Source organism: Schistocerca cancellata, chromosome 11 (genome assembly GCF_023864275.1).
Source record: "Schistocerca cancellata isolate TAMUIC-IGC-003103 chromosome 11, iqSchCanc2.1, whole genome shotgun sequence".
Classification (NCBI taxonomy): Eukaryota; Metazoa; Arthropoda; class Insecta; order Orthoptera; family Acrididae; genus Schistocerca; species Schistocerca cancellata.
The window spans coordinates 62753962-62776748 of record NC_064636.1 but is presented as its reverse complement, the minus strand read 5'-3'; the positions used below and the strand labels follow the sequence as shown (position 1 = coordinate 62776748).

Below are 22787 nucleotides of genomic sequence, written 5' to 3'. Positions count from 1 at the left end.
TTCTGCATCGCGGTGTAGCTTCTGTCCAGATTTCGAGAGGGTTGGTTTCTGAATGAAGTATCGAATATAGTGCTTCCCCCTACTTATACCTCCCGAGGAGATCACGAATGTAAAATTAGAGGGATTCGAGCGCGCACGGAGGCTTTCCGGCAGTCGTTCTTCCCGCGAACCATACGCGACTGGAACAGGAAACGGAGGCAATGACAGTGGCAGGTAAAGTGCCCTCCGCCACACACCGCTGGGTGCCTTGCGGAGTATAAATGTAGATGTAGATGTCGAAATCTGGAATCGCAACAGTTTCAACGCGTGACTTGCAATTGCGCCGCGTCGAGTGACGTCGTTACGAGATAACTGGACGGCGCGCTAGCCTTGGCGGAAGCTGACTGACCCTGGGCGGTGTGTTGAGTCGTCGCTGCCCGCGCATGCGCAGTGGGCAGCCGGGCTGCGCCGGGCGCTTCAGCAAGAAAGCAGTGGCGACGTGCACGTTTATCCCAGTGCGCAGATTACGGAGATGGCGGCGGTCGCCGTTTGATAGGCCCGTCATCTATCTGCTGTGTATCTACACTTCGTTGCCACCACGGTAAGGAAAGCCACTGAAAGCTAAGCTCGGTTTACCGGAAGCGATCACAAGCTATCGACAGGGGACGTCAAATTGATTCCATATTTTTAGATTTCCGCAAGGGTTTCGACACCGTCCCTCACAAGCGACGTCTAACCGTACTGCGTGCCTATGGAATTTCGCCTCAGTTGTGCCAGTGGATTAGTAATTTCCTGTCAGAAAGGTCCCAGTTCGTAGTAATAGACGGAAAGTTATCGAGTAAAACAGAAGTAATATCCGGCGTTCCCTAAGGAACTGTTATAGGCTCTCTATTTTCCTGGTCTATATTAACGACATAGGAGACAATCTGAGTACCCCTGTTACATTGTTTGCAGATGATGCTGTCATTTACCGTCTTGTAAAGTCATCAGATGATCAAAACGACTTGCAAAATGATATAGATAAGATATCTGTATGGCGTGAAAAGTGGGAATTGACCCTGAGTCAAAAAAAAGAGTGAAGTTATTCACATGAGTACAAACAGAAATCGGCTAAATTTGGATTACGCGATAAGTCACACAAATCTGAAAGCTGTAAATTAAACTAAATACTTGCGGATCACAATTACAAATAACCTAAATTGGAACGATTACATAAATAATGTTGTGGGTAGAGCAAACCAAAGACTATGATTCATTGGCAGAACGCTTAGAAGGTACAAAAGGCTCTGAGCACTATGGGACTTAACTTCTGACGTCATCAGTCCCCTAGACCTTAGAACTACTTAAAGCTAACTAACCTAAGGACATCACACACATCCATGTCCGAGGCAGCATTCGAACCTGGAACCGTAGCGGTCGCGTTGTTCCAGACTGAAGCGCCTAGAACTGCTCGACCACTCCGGCCGGCAAAAGGTCTACCAAACAGACTGCTTACACCACGCTTGTCCGCCCTATTCTGGAGTACTGCTGTGCTGTGTGGGATCCGCATCAGGTGGGACTGACGGATGACATCGAAAAAGTACAAAGAAGGGCGGCTCGTTTTGTATTATCGCGAAATAGAGGAGATAGTGCCACAGACATCATACGTGAATTGGAGTGGCAATCATTAAAACAAAGGCGTTTTTCGTTGCGACGGGATCTTCTCATGAAATTTCGATCACCAGTTTTCTCATTCGATTGCGAAAACATTCTGTTGACACGCACCTACATAGGGAGAAATGATAATCACTATAAAATAAGACAAATCAGGGCTCGCGCAGAAAAATTTAAGTGCTCGTTTTTCCCGCGCGGCGTTCGAGGGTGGAACGGTAGACAGACAGCTTCAACAAATAACAAGGAACGCCGCTTATTCACAACTTAAATAACCGTATCACATTTAAGAAGTCAGTTTTTCCCATCGCTACCAGGAACGTGAGAAAGACGACAAATTTATTAAATGCTTGCGTCATTTGAGCACAACATTTGCACTTCAAACGTTTCATGAGTTAATCTCTTCCGTATTCGGTGTTAAACATGTTAGCGAGAAAAAGTTTGCCAATGATTTGAAATTGTGCTTGTTGGAAATCGCTAGGTTCTCTCATTACGAAACAATGGATGATTCTAGTCCTGTGTAATTTGCGCCCAATTTTAAGCAGAAGCTGGTCTTTCACGCGTCAAAATGTCTGTGACGTGATATACAGGGTGGTCCATTGATCATCACTGGGCCAAATATCTCACGAAATAAGCGTCAAACGAAAAAACTACGAAGAAGGAAACTCGTCTAGCTTGAAGGGGGAAAACAGATGGCGCTATGGTTGGCCCGCTAGATGGCGCTGCCATAGGTCAAACGGATATCAACTGCGTTTTTTTTTTTTTTTTTTTAATAGGAACCCCCATTTCTTATTACATACTCGCGAAGTACGTAAAGAAATAGCAACGTTTAAGTTGGACCACTTTTTTCGCTTTGTGATAGGTGGCGCTGTAATAGTCACAAACATATGGCTCACAATTTTAGATGAACAGTTGGTAACAGGTAGGGTTTTTCAATTAAAATACAGAACGTAGGTACGTTTGAACATTTTCTTTCGGTTGTTCCAATGTGATACATGTACCTTTGTGAACTTTTCATTTCTGAGAACGCATGCTGTTACAGCGTGATCACCTGTAAATATCACATTAAAGCAATAAATGCTCAAAATGATGTCCGTCAACCTCAGTGCATTTGGCAATACGTGTAACGACATTCCTCTCAACAGCGAGTAGTTCGCCTTCCGTAATGTTCGCACATGCATTGACAATGCGCTGACGTATGTTGTCAGGCGTTGTCGGTGGACCACGATAGCAAATATCCTTCAACTTTCCCCACAGAAAGAAATCCGGGGACGTCAGATCCGGTCAATGTGCGGGCCATGGTATGGTGCTTCGACACCAATCCACCTGCCATAAAATATGCTATTCAATACAGCTTCAACCGCACACGAGCTATGTGCCGGACATCCATCATGTTGCAAGTACATCGACATTCTGTCATGCAGTGAAACATCTTGTAGTAACATCGGTACAGCATTACGTAGGAAATCAGCATACATTGCACCATTTAGATTACCATCGATAAAATGGGGACCAATTATCCTTCCTCCCATAATGCCGCACCATACATTTACTCGCCGAGGTCGCTGATGTTCCATTTGTCGCAGCCATCGTGGATTTGCCGTTGCCCAATAGTGCACATTATGCCGGTTTACGTTACCGCTGTTGCTGAATGACGCTTTGTCGCTAAATAGAACGCGTGCAAAAAATCTGTCATCGTCCCGTGATTCCTCTTGTGCCCAGTGGCAGAACTGTACACGACGTTCAAAGTCGTCGCCATGCAATTCCTGGTGCATAGAAACATGGTACGGGTGCAATCGATGTTGATGTAGCATTCTCAACACCGACGTTTTCGAGATTCCCGATTCTCGCGCAATTTGTCTGCTACTGATGTGCGGATTAGCCGCGACAGCAGCTAAAACACCTACTTGGGGGTCATAATTTGTTGCAGGTCGTGGTTGACGTTACACATATGGCTGGACACTTCCTGTTTCCTTAAATAACGAAACTATCCGGCGAACGTCTGGACACTTGGATGATGTCGTCCAGGAGGGATCACAATAGCCATATATCAACACGGTATCGACCTTTTTCGGAATTGGTAAACGGTCCATTTTAACACGGGCAATGTATCACGAAGCTAATACCGTCCGCATTGGCGGAATGTTACGTGATGCCACGTACTTAGACGTTTGTGACTATTACAGCGCCATCTATCACAAAGCGGAAAAAGTGGTCCAACTAAAACATTTATATTGCTTTACGTACTACACGAATGTGTAATAAAAAATGGGGGTTCCTGTTTAAAGAAACGCAGTTAATATCCGTTTGACCTATGACAGCGCCATCTAGCGGGCCAACCACAGCGCCATCTGGTTTCTCCCATCAAGCTAGACGAGTTTCGTTCTTTGTAGTTTTTTCGTTTGACGCTTATTTCGTGAGATATTTGTCCCTATCAATGGACCACCCTGTATAAGACAACAAGTGTCTGTCGCAGTTGTTAGATCGGTTACTGCTGCTACAATGACAGGTTATAAAGATTTATGTGAATGTGAACGTAGTGTTGTAGGCCGCGAACGAGCGAAGGGACAGAGCACTTCCGAGGCAGCGATGAAGTGGGGAGTTCATCGTACACTCATTTAAAGAGTGTATCTTGAATATCAGGAATCCGGTAAATCGGCAGATCTCCGACACCGCTGCGACCGGAAAATGATCCTGCAAGAACTGGACCAACGACGACTAAAGAGAATCGTTCAACGCGACAGGAGTGCAACCCTTTGCAAATTGCTGCAGACTTCAGTGCATGGCCATTAACAAGTGTCAGTGTGCGAACCATTCAACGAAACATCAACGATGTGGGCTTTCGGAGCCGATGACTGCACGCCTCGCCTGGGTCCGTCAACACCGACGTTGGACTGTTGATGACTCTGCATTTCAGCAAGGGACTGTTCAAGCTGGTGGATGCTCTGTGATTGGGGGGGGGGGGGGGAGCGTGTGCTGTTGCAGGGATATGGGACCCCTGATACGTCTAGATGCGTGTGTGACAGGTCACACATACGTAAGCGTCCTGTCTGATCACCTGCATCCATTCGTGTCCATTGGGCATTCCGACGGAGTTGGGCAATTCCAGCAGGACAATGCCACACCCCGCACGTCCAGAATTACTCCAGAGTGGCTACAGGAACACTCTTCTGAGTTTAAACACTTCCGCTGGCCACCAAACTCCCGAGACACGAACACTATTGAGCCTATTTTGCTGGCCGAAGTGGCCGTGCGGTTCTAGGCGCTGCAGTCTGGAACCGCGGGACCGCTACGGTCGCAGGTTCGAATCCTGCCTCGAGCATGGATGTGTGTGGTGTCCTTAGGTTAGGTAGGTTTAACTAGTTCTAGGACACTAATGACCTCAGAAGTTGAGTCGCATAGTGCTCAGAGCCATTTTTGAGCCTATTTTGATTTCCCTTCAACGTACCAGTTGGGAGAGATCTCCACACCCCCTCGTACTCTTACGGATTTATGGACAGCCCTACAGGATTGATGGTGCCAGTTCCCTCCGAGAGTACGTTTCAGAGATTAGTCGTGTCCATACCACGTTGTGTTGCTGCAGGTCCGCATGCTCGCAGGAGCCCTACACGATATTAGGCAGATGTACCAGTTTCTTCGGCTCTTCAATGTATTTGTGTAATACCAATAACAAGAGTGGAAAGCGAGAGATATTGGTCCATATAGAAAAGAATAAACTCTTTCACTAAAGTACAATGAAAGAAGAGTGTCCGAGTGCGAAAGCTATGTGGTTCAAATGGCTCTGAGCACTATGGGACTTAACAGCTGAGGTCATCAGTCCCCTAGAACTTAGAACTACTTAAACCTAACTAAACTAAGGACAGCACACACATCCATCCCGAGGTACGATTCGAACCTGCGACCGTAGCGGTCGCGCGCTTCCAGACTGAAGCGCCTAGAACCGCTCGGGCCTGCATCTCGTGGTCGTGCGGTAGCGTTCTCGCTTCCCACGCCCGGGTTCCCGGGTTCGATTCCCCGCGGGGTCAGGGATTTTCTCTGCCTCGTGATGGCTGGGTGTTGTGTGCTGTCCTTAGGTTAGTTAGGTTTAAGTAGTTCTAAGTTCTAGGGGACTGATGACCATAGATGTTAAGTCCCATAGTGCTCAGAGCCATTTGAACCATTTTTTTGAACCGCTCGGCAACTCCGGTCGGCTGAAAGCTATGTGTTCTATAGAAGAAACACTTTTGAATGTGCATACTTTTAATGGGCTTAATTGACCACTTTGCGGAAGGGAAGGAGAGTAGAATGGACTTTGTTTACAAACTTTTTAATTAACGTAAGAATGTTGTTTTGATTTTTGTCCATAAATTACTGTCTTGCCTATAGAAAATGGCTCTGAGCACTATGGGACTTAACATCTATGGTCATCAGTCCCCTAGAACTTAGAACTACTTAAACCTAACTAACCTAAGGACAGCACACAACACCCAGCCATCACGAGGCAGAGAAAATCCCTGACCCCGCCGGGAATCGAACCCGGGAACCCGGGCGTGGGAAGCGAGAACGCTACCGCACGACCACGAGATGCGGGCTTGCCTATAGAAAATATTATAAACTATTTATTTTTGCGTGAATTTTTATCAGGTTGCCCTCCATGGGTTGGGTGCACTCAACGACTGTGGTTATATTGGGTTAGATAGAGCAGCAATCAGTCGTGGAATTAAGTTGCTTTAATATGACATTTATAGTCACAATGCAGATCAGATTTCCACCTGTGTCAGGTCATTATCAATGCAGTGCGGAATTGTAGCAGTTGTTCGTGCTGAAGTGAACGCTTACACAGTTGAACTGCTTGCAGTCAATCAGTTGTTCGTGCTCACGTGAATGCTTACACAGTTGAACTGCTTGCGGTCAATCAGTTGTTCGTGCTCAAGTGAATGCTTACACAGTTGAACTGCTTGCGGTCAATCAGTTGTTCGTGCTCAAGTGAATGCTTACACAGTTGAACTGCTTGCGGTCAATCAGTTGTTCGTGCTCAAGTGAATGCTTACACAGTTGAACTGCTTGCGGTCAATCAGTTGTTCGTGCTCAAGTGAATGCTTACACAGTTGAACTGCTTGCGGTCAATCAGTTGTTCGTGCTCAAGTGAATGCTTACACAGTTGAACTGCTTGCGGTCAATCAGTTGTTCGTGCTCAAGTGAATGCTTACACAGTTGAACTGCTTGCGGTCAATCAGTTGTTCGTGCTCAAGTGAATGCTTACACAGTTGAACTGCTTGCGGTCAATCAGTTGTTCGTGCTCAAGTGAATGCTTACACAGTTGAACTGTGTAAGCATTCACTTGAGCACGAACAACTGCTACAATTCCGCACTGCACTAATAATGACCTGACACAGGTCGAAATCTGATCTGCATTGTGACTATAAATGTCATATTAAAGCGACTTAATTCGACGACTGATTGCTGCTCTATCTAACCCAGTAAATTTTTATATTTTGGTATCAGAGTAAAAAGTTGTGTTGGATGAAGTTTTATATCACGTCGCTTTGCTAATACACTAAATGCTATATTTTCCCCGTTTAAGAAATACTTTGAAGAGACAAGGCATAGCGTGCGACTGTTTGACGAGATCCGAAGCCCACCGGCCGCAACTGATGACCACTCCTACAAACCGCTCATCCTCGAAAAGCACGCCTTCAAACCACTGTCAGTGTTCCATGCTCCCAACGGAGTCGTCCTCGTCCACAGCATGCAGCGACCTTGGAGCCTCCAGAATTCGTTGTACACTTGATCGGCTTACCCCGCATTCACGTGCACCCTGCTTCATAGATTTCAGAGGTGACCTGGTAAAATTTTGCAACACAACGGCCCCGGAATCTGGACTTGTTAATGTTTTCGGTCGGCCAGACCTTTGCTTATTCACATCCTGAACAGTACCGCCGGCTTCAAATTTATCGCGAATACGATAAATTGTTGTACGTGTTGCTCAACGAATTACGTACACATTACGCCATTGCCTTTATACCTCCATTTTATTTTGCCGCAGTGGATACACCTGTTCCCGTGAGATCACCGAAGTTAAGCGCTGTCGGGCGTGGCGTGCCCTTGGATGGGTGACCATCGAGCCGCCATGCGCTGTTGCCATTTTTCGGGGTGCACTCAGCCTCGTGATGCCAAATGAGGAGCTACTCGACCGAATAGTAGCGGCTCCGGTCAAAGAAAACCATCATAACGACCGGGAGAGCGGTGTGCTGACCACACGCCCCTCCTATCCGCATCCTCACCTGAGGATGACACGGCGGTCGGATGGTCCCGATGGGCCACTTGTGGCCTGAAGACGGAGTACCTGCCATTTTATTTGGTATGCGTATTCCATGTATCTGCACATGCGAGGAATTTGCTTGGATGTGGAACAATTAAACAAACAGAATTAACACTACAGAGTAATAATAACATCTACATCTACTCTGCAAATCACATTTAAGTCCCTGGCAGAGGGTTCATCGAACCACCTTCACAATTCTCTATTATTACAATCTCCTATAGCGCGCGCAAAGAACGAACACACACATCTTTCACCAACTGCGACATGGTCGCGTATACAAACAGTGATCCAATACTGTCAAATGTTTTTAATTCCAGTCTTCGATCACAATATCAATCGTTTAGACGATGACGGGTTTCAGTCTGTAATGACCATCCTCAGGTCTTTGTTACACCATGAGGATGGTCGTTACGGACTGAAACCCGTCATCGTCTAAACAATTGATATTGTGATCGAAGACTGGGATAAAAAACATTTTACATACATCTTTCCGTACGAGCTCTGATTTCCCTTATTTTATCGTGGTTATCGTTTCTCCCTATGTAGGTCGGTGTCAACAAAATATTTTCGCATTCGGAGGAGAAAGCTGGTGACTGGAATTTCGTGAGAAGATTCCGTCGCAACGAAAAACGCCTTTCTTTTAAAGATGTCCAGCCCAAATCCTGTATCATTTCAGTGATACTCTCTCCCCTATTTCGCGGTAATACAAACCGTTCTGCCCCTTGTTTGAACTTTTTCGGTGTACTCCGTCAGTCCTATCTGGTAAGGATCCCACACCGTGCAGCAGTATTCTAAAAGAGGACGGACAAGCGTAGTGTAGGCAGTCTCCTTAGTAGGTCTGTTACATTTTCTAAGTGTCCTGCTAATAAAACGCAGTCTTTGGTTAGCCTTCCTCACAACGTTTTCTATGCGTTCCTTTCAATTTAAGTTTTTCGTAATTGTAATTCCTAGGTATTTAGTTGAATTTATGGCCTTTATACTTGACTGATTTATCGTGAAACCGAAGTTTAACAGATTTCTTTTACCACTCATGGGGATGACTCCACACTTTTCATTATTTAGGGTCAATCCCCAATTTCCGCACCATACACATTTCTTTTCTAAATCGTTTTGCAATTTGTTTTGATCTCCTGATGGCTTTACTAGGCGACAAACAACCTAAGACGGCTGCTCAGATTGTCTCCGAAATCATTTATATAGATAAGTAGCAGCAAAGGGCCTATAACACTACCTTGTGGAACGCCAGAAATCACTTCCGTTTTGCTCGATGATACATAGTACAATAATATAAATAATAGTAACAATTTTTCTTATTTACTAGCTAACATTTATCTAGTATTGTCATTCACTGTCTAACTTAATATAGTATTGTATTTTTTATCTAATAACTGAATAACAAAATATATCTTTTTATTCAAGAAGTGCACTAACAGTGTACATGGGAACTCTTAATTATTTCTCGAAAATTCATCTAAGGAGTACAGTGGTATTTCTTTAAAGTATGTCTGAATAGCATTCCATTTTCTCTTGCACGTTTAATATAATTAGGCAGTGCATTAAAAGTCTTAATAGCAGCGTACTTTACTCCCTTCTGTAAAAGTGACAAATATTTTAGTTGAAAATGGAGATTATCTCTAGTGTTATAATTGTGGTATGAACAATTTGTTTCATACTGAGCATAGTTTTTAATGACAAAATTCATCAAAGAGTATGTTCACTCACATGTTGTTGTTAGTATTCCTAACTATGTAAAGAGTTTTCTGCATGAGGTTCGTGGAGAAACCCCATACATAATTCTGACTGCTATCTTCTAAACTTATAGGAGTTTTTTTTTAAGTGGTGAATTACCACAGAAGATTATGCCATGACTCGTTAATGAGCGAAAGTACCCAAAATAAGATGATTTTAAAATGGTGATGTCCCCAAGATGAGCGATGATTCTTAAGGCAAAAGTTTCTGATGACAGACTTTTTAGAGTCAGGGACACATGATCTTCTCAGTTGAGCCAATTGACAATATAAATCCCTAGGAATTTAGTTGAGTGCACCTGTTCTAGTACCTGGTTGTAGTGTGCAATGACTATGTTTTCTGGATTTTTATTTTTCGTGTGGAACAGAATAAAATTAGTTTTTTCTATATTTACTGAAAGAGGAGTAATTGTAGGCCAAGCTGTAACTTCTCTGAGTGTGTCATCAACATCTGGTTCTAGATCATTAGCGGAAGTACTATCTACCACAATGCTTGTATCATCATCAAACATTGTGAATTTACATTTTTTACTAATGCGCAGGGGTAGATCATTAACATACATTAAAAACATCAGGGCCGAAGGATAGATCCCTGGGGGAATCTGATGCTATATTTTGCCCCATTTGGAAGCCAGTGTATTAAGAAATCCATTGTTGCAGCCGTGTAGGACGACCGTTTGCTTTCTGTCTTCGAGATATGATTTCAGCCAATTAGCTATAGGCACTTTGATTTCATAATGATAGGCCTTCTCTAAGTTGGTTTACACAATCAAAAGCCTTGGAAAGGCCACAGAAGACATCAACTGGTGACTTCTTACTGTTAATAGACTGCAAGATATCGCTTGCTCGGTCGAAGCCCCTTTTTGAAAACCAATCTGTCTATGGTTAACAATATTATGGTTTCTAAATTGCGGCGATCAGTCGCCCTTTTCTAAATTTTATTGAGCAGATCTAGATTTCGGCTAGAGGCTAGCCATTCTCAATGCACTATTACACTCCTGGAAATTGAAATAAGAACACCGTGAATTCATTGTCCCAGGAAGGGGAAACTTTATTGACACATTCCTGGGGTCAGATACATCACATGATCACACTGACAGAACCACAGGCACATAGACACAGGCAACAGAGCATGCACAATGTCGGCACTAGTACAGTGTATATCCACCTTTCGCAGCAATGCAGGCTGCTATTCTCCCATGGAGACGATCGTAGAGATGCTGGATGTAGTCCTGTGGAACGGCTTGCCATGCCATTTCCACCTGGCGCCTCAGTTGGACCAGCGTTCGCGCTGGACGTGCAGACCGCGTGAGACGACGCTTCATCCAGTCCCAAACATGCTCAATGGGGGACAGATCCGGAGATCTTGCTGGCCAGGGTAGTTGACTTACACCTTCTAGAGCACGTCGGGTGGCACGGGATACATACGGACGTGCATTGTCCTGTTGGAACAGCAAGTTCCCTTGCCGGTCTAGGAATGGTAGAACGATGGGTTCGATGACGGTTTGGATGTACCGTGCACTATTCAGTGTCCCCTCGACGATCACCAGTGGTGTACGGCCAGTGTAGGAGATCGCTCCCCACACCATGATGCCGGGTGTTGGCCCTGTGTGCCTCGGTCGTATGCAGTCCTGATTGTGGCGCTCACCTGCACGGCGCCAAAACATGCATACGACCATCATTGGCACCAAGGCAGAAGCGACTCTCATCGCTGAAGACGACACGTCTCCATTCGTCCCTCCATTCACGCCTGTCGCGACACCACTGGAGGCGGGCTGCACGATGTTGGGGCGTGAGCGGAAGACGGCCTAACGGTGTGCGGGACCGTAGCCCAGCTTCATGGAGACGGTTGCGAATGGTCCTCGCCGATACCCCAGGAGCAACAGTGTCCCTAATTTGCTGGGAAGTGGCGGTGCGGTCCCCTACGGCACTGCGCAGGATCCTACGGTCTTGGCGTGCATCCGTGCGTCGCTGCGGTCCGGTCCCAGGTCGACGGGCACGTGCACCTTCCGCCGACCACTGGCGACAACATCGATGTACTGTGGAGACCTCACGCCCCACGTGTTGAGCAATTCGGCGGTACGTCCACCCGGCCTCCCGCATGCCCACTATACGCCCTCGCTCAAAGTCCGTCAACTGCACATACGGTTGACGTCCACGCTGTCGCGGCATGCTACCAGTGTTAAAGACTGCGATGGAGCTCCGTATGCCACGGCAAACTGGCTGACACTGACGGCGGCGGTGCACAAATGCTGCGCAGCTAGCGCCATTCGACGGCCAACACCGCGGTTCCTGGTGTGTCCGCTGTGCCGTGCGTGTGATCATTGCTTGTACAGCCCTCTCGCAGTGTCCGGAGCAAGTATGGTGGGTCTGACACACCGGTGTCAATGTGTTCTTTTTTTCATTTCCAGGAGTGTATTTTCGCTCAATGCATGTAATGCCTGTTGGTCGGGCTTCATCCACAGTTCATTGAATACTACTGTTACAGGCATTACATGCACTGAGCGAAAATAATAGTGCATTGAGAATGGCTAGCTTCTAACCGAAATCTATATCTGCACAATAAAATTTAAAAAGGGTGACTGATCGCTGCAATCTATAATTTGCAAGTCAATATAATAGTCGCTGCGTGCAACAGCTTTCTGAATGGAAGGTAACCTGATGAATATTATGGTTATCTAGGTGGTCCACAATCCTGTTATGCACTGCTTTTTCAAGAACCTTTGAAAATGTTGTTAGCAGGGAGACAGAAAAATAATTCGTGACATCTGTAGCATTGCCGAACTTGTAAAGAGGTGTCGGAATGGCACGTTTCATCCTCTCTAGAACAACTCCTTCACAAAGAGATGTGTTGCAATTGTGAGCAAATACTACACTTACTTCATTACTGAAGATCTTTTACTTTAGTTTTTTTATTTCATTGACAGTTATGACCGATATATTTATATCATTTGAAATTTTAGGGAGGTTGAGTTTCTGATTATCTGCAGCTTCACTTAGATCACTAGACCTATTGGAGAAAGGACAGTTAAAAAGCGGTTGTTAAATGTGTCTGCTTACTATCAACTATTTTTTGTTCTTTATTGTTTCGATTCACCCCACCACCACCCCAGGGGGGGGGGGGGGGGGGGGGGGAAGGTGAGCGGGCTGGCAGCAGCATAGTACGCAGCCTACAGATAAAGTTAGAAAACATAATGAGGAGGAGATATAACAATAAAAAGAGGTGAAAAAACGGTGACTGTTTAAAACAGGTACAGAAAACATAAAAAACAAAGAGGTTCACTGATGTGTGTCTCGTTTGCCTTCAACCAGACAGTCGTCAGAGACATGTTTGGAGGCAACCCGGTCAGGCTGAACGCCTTAGGCACGTCCAGCAATTGCAGCAAGGTGGAGGTTCCCTGCTGTTTTGGGGTGGCATTATGTGGGGCCGACGTACGCCGCTGGTGATCATGGAAGACGCCGTAACGGCTGTACGATACGTGAATGCCGTCCTCCGACCGGTAGTGCAAATATATCGGCAGCAGATTGGCGAGGCATTCGTCTTCATGGACGACAATTCGCGGCCCCATCGTGCACATGTTGTGAATGACTTCCTGCAGGATAACGACATTGCTCGACTAGAGTGGCCAGCATGTTCTCCCGCCACAGGATGCCAGCCAATCAGAAGCGCAGCGGCTAAGTTCGCTTCAACGTCACGCGCCTAGCGAGCAACCAAGAGAGGCCTAGCCACCAAGTTGTAAGTGAATATTGTTTTTAGTCTTTTTAAAAAAAAAATCTCACGGGATACATAAGGATGGTTCTCGGGTAGGTGGATCAATCTTTATTGTCTGTAATATAACATACAATCACCAGTAATCTTTATTTTACAGTTTCTATTCCCAACTTTAGCCCATATAAACACGTACTCGTCAGCATTTAATTTCTTCTTTCTTCTTGTACTCAATACAAATGGCATAGATGGATGCCTTGAAGGCAATTGATATTGACTTGGCTGGACAGTTCATTAAACAACAACTTATTGGAGGTCCAAATGTCTTTCGAGGACTGCGATTGAACTTCACGTGTGATGTACAAGCTCTGTTTGGAGATAGTACATGGCTCACACTCGCTGTAGTGTGGGGAAATCATTGTGACTACGGTGGCCTTGAAGCATTTCCAGATGCAAACATTTTATGTTGGAAAACGTGGAGTATAGCTGAGACGACAGGACTCTTGGCTAAAGTTCCATATGGTACGCTTGTTCCATCTATGCCATTTGTATTGAGTACAAATGTGCCTGTGATGGATTGAAAAGGTCTGTTTATGGATGGTGTGACCCACGAACCACTCTGAGAGATCTGAACCGAATTGCCGTTGACGAGTGGGACAATCTGGACCAACGATGCCTTGAAGAACTTGTGGGTAGTATGCCACGACGAATACGGGTATGCATCAATGCAAGAGGATGTTCTACTGGGTATTAGATGTACCAGTGTGTACAGCAATCTGGACCACCACCTTTCGCTGTATGGTGGTAGAACATACAATGTGTGGTTTTCATGAGCAATAAGAAGGGCGGGAATGATGTTTACGTTGATCTCTATTCCAGTTTTCTGTACAGGTTCCGGAACTCTCGGAGCCAAGGTGATAAACATTTTTTGAACTGTGTAGAATTGTCCTATACAGAAGCTGAACTGGGTGCTGATGACCGCGCAGTTGAGCGCCCCACAAACCAATCATAATCATCAGAAGCTCCATTCTAGAAGGTCAATCCTAGTTACCAATTCCAATTTCTGTTATTTCACCGCAGTATTTTGAGAGAGCGATGACAAATGTGGAAACGCTATTACGTTTCAGCGTACACAACTCTTGCAAAAATAATTTACATATGAATCATGGAATGATTGGAATCAGTGACTGGAATTTACCTGTATAGGTTAATTCTAGTTATCGATTCCAATATTCGTCATTTATTGTGGACTTAATTTTAAAATTTAGCGTGTCAGTTTCTCCACGTTTCATGCTGCTGTTTCGTATTTGTTGTTATGCCCTTCATTTTCCCGTTTTTCTGTTACTTTTTAGTTTCTCCCCACCCGAAACCCCAACTTTCTTGTGCTTCTCCCGTTAGCTTCAATAACTAATAGTAAAATAATAGTTTGAGTTCACAATGCGTTTTACTGCGATACAATTTAAAGGTCCTCTAAGCTTTTCTACTCGCATAAAATTACGAGAATAATTCTTATCCCACATGAAATTTTTTTTAAATTCTTGTTCTTAATTATTTTCATTATCTTCAGTTCTTTTCGATGTAATTCACGATTAAGTAAATAACTGGGTGAAATGTGATTGTAATTTTATCGAATCCTCTTGCATTGATGCATGCCTGTATTCGTCGTGGCATACTATCCACAAGTTCATCAATGCACCGTTGGTCCAGAATGTACCACTCCTCAACGGCGATTCGGCATAGGGCCTCAGAGTGGTTGGTGGGTCACGTCGTCCATAAACAGCCCTTTTCTATTTATCCCAGGCATGTTTATAGGGTTCATGTATGGAGAACATGCTGGCCACTCTAGTCGAGCAATGTCGTTATCCTGCAGGAAGTCATTCACAACATGTGCACGATGGGGCCGCTAATTGTCGTCCATGAAGACGGGTGCCTCGCCAATCTGCTGCCGATATATTTGCACTACCGGTCGGAGGACAGCATTCACGTATCGTACAGCCGTTACGGCGTCTTTCATGACCACCAGCGGCGTACGTCGGCCCCACATAATGCCACCCCAAAACAGCAGGGAGCCTCGACCTTGCTGCACTCGCTCGACGTGCCTAAGGCGTTCAGCCTGACCGGGTTGCCTCCAAACATGTCTCTGACGACTGTCTGGTTGAAGGCAAACGAGACACACATCAGTGAAGAGACCGTGATGCCAATCCTGAGCGGTCCATTCGGCACGTTCTTAGGCCCATCTGTACCGCACTGCACGGTGTCGTGGTTGTAGAGATGGACCTCGCCATGGACGTCGGGAGTGAAGCTGCGCGTCATGCAGCCTACTGTGCACAGTTTGAGTCGTAGCACGACGTCCTTTGGCTGCACGAAAAGCGTTATTCAACATGGTGGCGTTGCTGTCAGGGTTCCTCCGAGCTGTAATCCGTAGGTAGCGGTCATCCACTGCAGTAGTAGCTCTTGGGCGGCCTGAGCGAGGCATGCCGTCGACAGTTCCTGTCTCTCTGTATCTCGTCTATGTCCGAACAACATCACTTTGGTTCACTCAGAGACGCCTGGACACTTCCCTTGTTGAGAGCCCTTCCTGGCACAAAGTAACAATGCGGACGAGATCGAACCGCGGTATTGACCGTCTAGGCATTAGTTGAACTACAGACAACACGAGCTTTGTGTCTCCATTCTGGTGGAATGACTGGAACTGTTCGGCTGTCAGATCCCATCCGTCTAATAGCCGCTGCTCATGCACGGTTGTTTACATTTTTGAGCGGGTTTAGTGACATGTCTGAACTGTCAAAGGGACTGTGTCTGTGATACAACGTCCATAGTCAATGTCTGTCTTCAGGAGTTCCGGGAACGGGGGTGATTAAGAATTTTTTTCACGTGTGTATAATCGCTCTCAGTAATACTTTGTTTTGGGAGTGGGTACGGGGCGCAACCCCCATGACCTGTCGGATGTACACTTATACTCTGCCACCATATGCACACCTACAAATCAGTTGACATGTGGATTGTCACCATTCGACCTAGTATTTTCAATAAACAGTCATTCTCTGAAACCTTTATTTTATAAGTTTGCAAATTCACATTTTTGCCATCTTCAATAACTCCCTACTCGATGTGATGCACTTCTGCCATATTTGGTGGCTACTCCTGCAAGATGTGAAGGCCAGACTCAGTCATGCATTTAAAACATCTCTCTAAAGCTTTCCCTGCAATGTCTCATTCGCCCCAGAAAATGTTAGGCTTGTTGTGACTTGCCAAGATAGCCAAGCCACTATGATTGGTAGCCGAAAGGCATGCGTCTAAGCTCACGCAGGCTGGCGTGAGGTCTGGAACAGTTATAGGAGTTTATAGTAGGAAGAAAAGTACGTAGCTTCTGGAATACTTAACTTTAATCCATAATTGATGAACATCGGTCTGACGGTACATGCATCACAAGATAAATAGCAAATGATAATGGCGCCTTGCTAGGTCGTAGCAAATGACGTAGCTGAAGGCTATGTCAACTATCGTCTCGGCAAATGAGAGCGTAATTTGTCAGTGAACCATCTCTAGCAAAGTCGGCTGTACAACTGGGGCGAGTGCTAGGAAGTGTCTCTAGACCTGCCGTGTGGCGGCGCTCGGTCTGCAATCACTGACAGTGGCGACACGCGGGTCCGTCGTGTACTAGCGGACCGCGGCCGATTTAAAGGCTACCACCTAGCAAGTGTGGTGTCTGGCGTTGACACCACAAGGCTGCTGCATAAGTTCGTAGAGTTTTTGTTTTGCATGTTGAAATTCCGGTTGCTATGAGTTTATTTATCGATTGTTACTCTTTATTTGTCCGCAGATAGTGGTCTTGCGGTAGCGTTTTCGCTTCCTGTGCACGGGGCCCCAGGTTCGATTCCCGGCGGGGTCAGGAATTTTTCCTGCCTCGAGATGACTGGGTGTTGTTGTGTCGTCTTCATCATCATCATCATCATCATTCGTCCCCATTATGGTCGGAGGAATGACCTCCACTAGGACCTTGCCTAGTACAGCAGTACAGGTCTCCTGCTTCGTCCCCTATGTTTCTTCGTGTATGGGACCTCATCATCATCACTCTTTATTTCTAGTTCACTGTTGCTGTTTGAGCATACATATCGTCGTCTTGTCTTTGGAGGTAGTGAGTGCAGCTGTGGTCGCTAGAAAACGGAGTGCCAAGTCAAGGAGTCGGGAAATTTCCGATGTAATCTTCTGTGTGAGCTCAAGAGAGGGGTGACAGCTGTGGAGGCTGCCAAAAACATTTGTGCTATGAATAGGGATAACGTCACTGGACAGACCACGGCAAGAAAATGGTTTTCCCGTTTTGAGGAGGATCATTTTTGACATTAGTGACTCTCCACGTTCAGAAAGACCTTCGGGGTTTGACGAGTATCGCTTAAATGCATTCATCCACAATGATCAGTGTCAGTGCACTCGAGAATTGGCAAATGTGATGAACTGTGATGATTCCTGTATCGTGCGATATTTTCATGCGATAGGGAAGGTTCAAAAATCCGGTGTACGGGTAGCTCACGGTCTGAGCCAAAATCACATGCATCTCCACTTGCTCGTCATCAATCGGCTTGTGAACAACACTGATCACTCCTCTCCTCCGTCATTGTTAGCGACGAGAAATTCTGTCTTTATGCTAACATAAGGGAAACAAAGCAGCAACTCCCCATACAAAGATAATGGTCTGCATCTGGTGGAACCCGATGATGTCGTGTACTAAGAATTGCTTCCCTGAGGTGTAACCATTACTACTGACATTTGCTGTCAACAACTGAGACGTCTCTTCGACGCAGTCTAAAAGCAGCAACCACATTTTGCCCTCTCTATTAAAAAAATTAAAAAAAAAAAAAACATTATGGTTCAAATGGCTCTGAGCACTAGGGGGCTTAACTTCTGAGCTCATCAGTCCTCTAGAACTTAGAACTACTTACACCTAACTAACCTAAGGACATCACACACATGCATGCCCAAGGCAGGATTCGAACCTGCGACCTAGCGGTCGCACGGTTCGAGACTGCAGCACCTAGAACCGCTGGGCCACTCCGGCCGGCTCCCTCTCTATCGAACAACCTTCAAGGAACTTCCTTTCCAGATGAAAATGCGTTCTGAACACGGCTCGACAAGCTCTTTGCCTCAAAACTACGTAATTCTACATTCTCAGAATCTTAAAGTTATCCCAGCAGTGCCAGACTGTTCTAAATAGTGAAGGATAATATATTATTAGTGAGTAAAAGTCTCTGTTATGTGTATCTCATGTGTTTATTAAACTTATGATAAAACGCTATGAACTTATGTGCCCGCCTAATACAATACACAAACACGAAATACGTTAAGACACAGAAAAAGAGTTGATGTCACTCACAGACGGGTGGCACAATATACTTCCCCCCATTGCTTTAACTGATAACTGGGGATACAGTAATGGCATTCAGTCATAGAGTTAAGCTTAAATTCGTGAAATCATGAAAAACAATGGACCCGTTATAGCAGTAAGATGGAGGAAGAGGGAGGGGGAGAGGGGGGAGGGAGAGAGAGATAGATAGAGAGAGAGAGAGAGAGAGAGAGAGAGAGAGAGAGAGAGAGAGAGACAGAGGCAACTGCAGTTGTGGGGACCGTCTGTTCTCAGTGTTAACAGCAAACCGTGTCTGCCCACAGCTACCACGATGCCGCTGTCTGACTACAAGGACCTGGTGGGCGCACTGGCCAGCTATGCACAAATCGCCCAGATGCTGTCCGGCTCACTCATGTGCTGGGAGTTTCACCGCAACGGCACCACTCGACCCACGCCCGCGACGATGTTCGTCATGGGTGGGGCGCTCGGTTTCGTGATGCTCGAGTTCGCCCGCATCATGGACGACCCGGCTATGCTGCGTGCCAACTGGGTGGGTATGGTGCTCAGCCAGGTGTACCTGTTGTGCTACTGGTTCTACAGTGACGACCGGCCCGGCTTCTACCGGTCACTGGCGAAAGGCGCCGCGCTCGCCGGCGGCCTCGTGGCCTACGCCCGCCTCGAGGACCCCGAGCTGGTGGAGCACCGCTTCGGGATCATCCTGACCGGGCTCTTTTTCTTCATGGTCTCTCTGCCACTCTTCTCGTTGGGCGAGATAATCAGGACCAAGAGCAGTGCCAGCATCCCACTGCCCATGCTCCTGACCGGGACCGTCGTCTCCTCTCTCTGGCTGCTCTACGGGTTCATCATCGACAGTGGCTTCATGATCTTCCAGAATGTGGTCGTCCTCATCCTCTCGGCAATCCAGTTCGCTCTGATCGTCATCTACCCGAGGACACTGCCACCTCACGAGACGAAGAAGGTGGACTGAAGGTGGACTCGCCGTCGCTCCAGTTATTAAGAGTTTCTTTGTTCTCCTGTTTCGTAACAAAAAAATTACACAAACGACAACATTCCTCGACTGCGGATTTTCACTTATCGTATATTTTTGGGGTAGGGAATCAAATTTAGTGTCTCGGATATCATTACAGGACAGCTCCAGAGGTGTTTTAGTGGCTAGCCGTTCACAATAGTATTAAAGCATTACTCGCTCGTCTCTCGACTGGAGTAACTGTGCTGACCAAAGGTACAAATGTGGGACTGTGGCTAGCAAGAAAGACACTGTTAACCGACAGTCCCTATCAGTCTTCAGAACGAGTCTGTGCCTTCCCAGAATGTGTTGTACATGATCATATTGCCTGTATCACAGGTCCTTTGCTGACAGTATTATCATTTCCAGGACACTGAAGACTAAACAGTAAAATCTAAAGAGTTTTATGAACTTATCATCCCTCCAGTTTTCAAGTACTTCCCCATTTCCTTCAATGCACATTTACTATAAGAGTGTACCAGTTATAACTTTTTATTTTATGTTATAGTAAACAATCTGCATTAAATTTATAGATACTGTCATTTTCCTACATGTCACACTGTTACATATTAATCTATTCCACACTGAAGTATAGACAGTGATATGGTGTTAAATGTAAGTATTTAACACAATTTTTTGTCTTATGTCTGATAACTTTCAAGAATGTGAAATTAGATAATTTATTTCAAGTTAAAATTAGAAAAACAACAACAGGTTGATGCAGGTAAATGATATTTTTTGAGTAGTAGAGTACAACATTTGTGTATTATGGCCTCAATTCCTGTCTTTTTTGTGGCCGTCATAAGTCTTCAGTGTAACTCAATGGAGTGAAAGAAGTGAAACAGTTAATTTACTACAGTTCACTATATTGAAATATATTTAATAAGTGAATAGTGTGACAACCAGTACAATAAAACATATAAAAAACTACATAAGTTAATAAATAACACAAGTAGAAGATTTTGTTGCAGTTAAGAACCTAGTATTTATAAAGAACAGTTGTGATTAAGGCCTGTGATTTATAGCTCATGCCATTTCCACATCCATTATGTCGAGTATTAAAAATATGTATCTTCATCTATTAACTGTCAATTTTTTAAAAATAAAGTGATTAAAATTATTTTGTGGATTCTTGCTTCGTATTAAAAATACTCTCTCAGCTACCACTTGTTTACACATTCTATGGGTCATGCTCATTACTTATTGGTATGATGTGCAATATGTCCACTTAGATACAAAAATTACACGTTTGAAGTAAATATTTACACTATTTACATTGTAGACATTCTCTGTATAAGTTATCAAAATCTTGTCTGCCACTATCTTTTAACTTACCTTGAAGGTCATAGAATATTTCTATGCTTCTGTAATTTGAATCTTGTTGTTTTAGTGGCAGGATAGGATGAAAACAGAGAATATGTTCATATCACTGCTTCCTAATGGTGACCAGTTGCCAATGACCAATGTGTTTATGCAGCTGCATACAGGATGTTTGTGGATGTATGAAACAAATGATCGTCATTGCATGTTTGAAAATTTGTGTGTAATGCCTACAATGACTGTCTGACTTTTCTTGTGTTTCTCCCCTTGTAATAACAGATTTAGTTTGGAACTAAATAAATGTTGTTGTTGTTGCTGTTGTGGTCATCAGTCCTGAGACTGGTTTGATGCAGCTCTCCATGCTATTCTGTCCTGTGCAAGCTTCTTCATCTCCCAGTACCCTCCACACTGCCCTCCAATACTACATTGGTGATCCCTTGATGCCTCAGAATGTGTCCTACCAACCGATGCCTTCTTCTAGTCAAGTTGTGCCACAAACTTCTCTTCTCCCCAATCCTATTCAATACCTCCTCATTAGTTACATGATCTACCCATCTAATCTTCAGCATTCTTCTGTAGCACCACATTTCAAAAGCTTCTATTCTCTTCTTGTCCAAACTATTTATTGTCCATGTTTCACTTCCATACATGGCTACACTCCAAACAAATACTTTCAGAAACGACTTCCTGACACTTAAATCTATACGCGATGTTAACAAATTTCTCTTCTTCAGAAACGCCAGTCTACATTTTATATCCGCTCTGCTTTGACCATCATCAGTTATCGTGCTCCCCAAATAGCAAAACTCCTTTACTACTTTAAGTGTCCCATTTCCTAATTTAATTCCCTCAGCATCACCCGACTTAATTCGACTACATTCCATTATCCTCGTTTTGCTTTTGTTGATGTTCATCTTATATCCTCCTTTCAAGACACTATCCATTCCTTTCAACTGCTCTTCCAAGTCCTTTGCTGTCTCTGACAGAATCACAATGTCATCGGCGAACCTCAAAGTTTTTATTTCTTCTCCATGGATTTTTCTTTTGTTTCCTTTACTGCTTGCTCAATATACAGATTGAATAACATCGGGGAAAGGCTACAACCCTGTCTCACTCCCTTCCCAACCACTGCTTCCCTTTCATGTCCCTCGGCTCTTATAACTGTCATCTGGTTTCTGTACAAATTGTAAATAGCCTCTCGCTCCCTATATTTTACCCCTGCCACCCTCAGAATTTGAAAGAGAGTATTTCAGTCAACATTGTCAAAAGCTTTCTCTAAGTCTACAAATGCTAGAAACGTAGGTTTGCCTTTCCTTAATCTAGCTTCTAAGATAAATCGTAGGGTCAGTATTGCCTCACATGTTCCAATATTTCCACGGAATCCAAACTGATCTCCCCTGAGGTTGGCTTCTGCTAGTTTTTCGATTTGTCTGTAAAGAATTCGCGTTAGTATTTTGCAGCTGTGACTTATTAAACTGATAGTTCAGTAATTTTCACATGTATCAACACCTTCTTTCTTTGGGATTGGAATTATTATATTCTTCTTGAAGCCTGAGGGTATTTCGCCTGTTTCATACATCTTGCTCACCAGATGGTAGAGTTTTGTCAGGACTGGCTCTCCCAAAGCCGTCAGTAGTTCCAATGGAATGTTGTCTACTCCCGGGGCCTTGTTTCGACTCAGGTCTTTCAGTGCTCTGTCAAACTCTTCA

At 44.9% G+C, this 22787-nt stretch overlaps 1 protein-coding gene across 1 annotated transcript; it reads left to right on the top strand.

Annotated features, from left to right (window-relative positions):
* The first annotated feature begins 447 nt into the window (after positions 1 to 447).
* Positions 448 to 20878, top strand: LOC126108692 (sugar transporter SWEET1-like). Its single transcript, XM_049914010.1, has 2 exons — positions 448 to 580; positions 19055 to 20878. The coding sequence occupies exon 2, from the start codon at positions 19063 to 19065 to the stop codon at positions 19717 to 19719; it is 657 nt and encodes a 218-aa protein (XP_049769967.1). The 5' UTR covers positions 448 to 580; positions 19055 to 19062; the 3' UTR covers positions 19720 to 20878.
* Positions 20879 to 22787: the final 1909 nt, after the last annotated feature.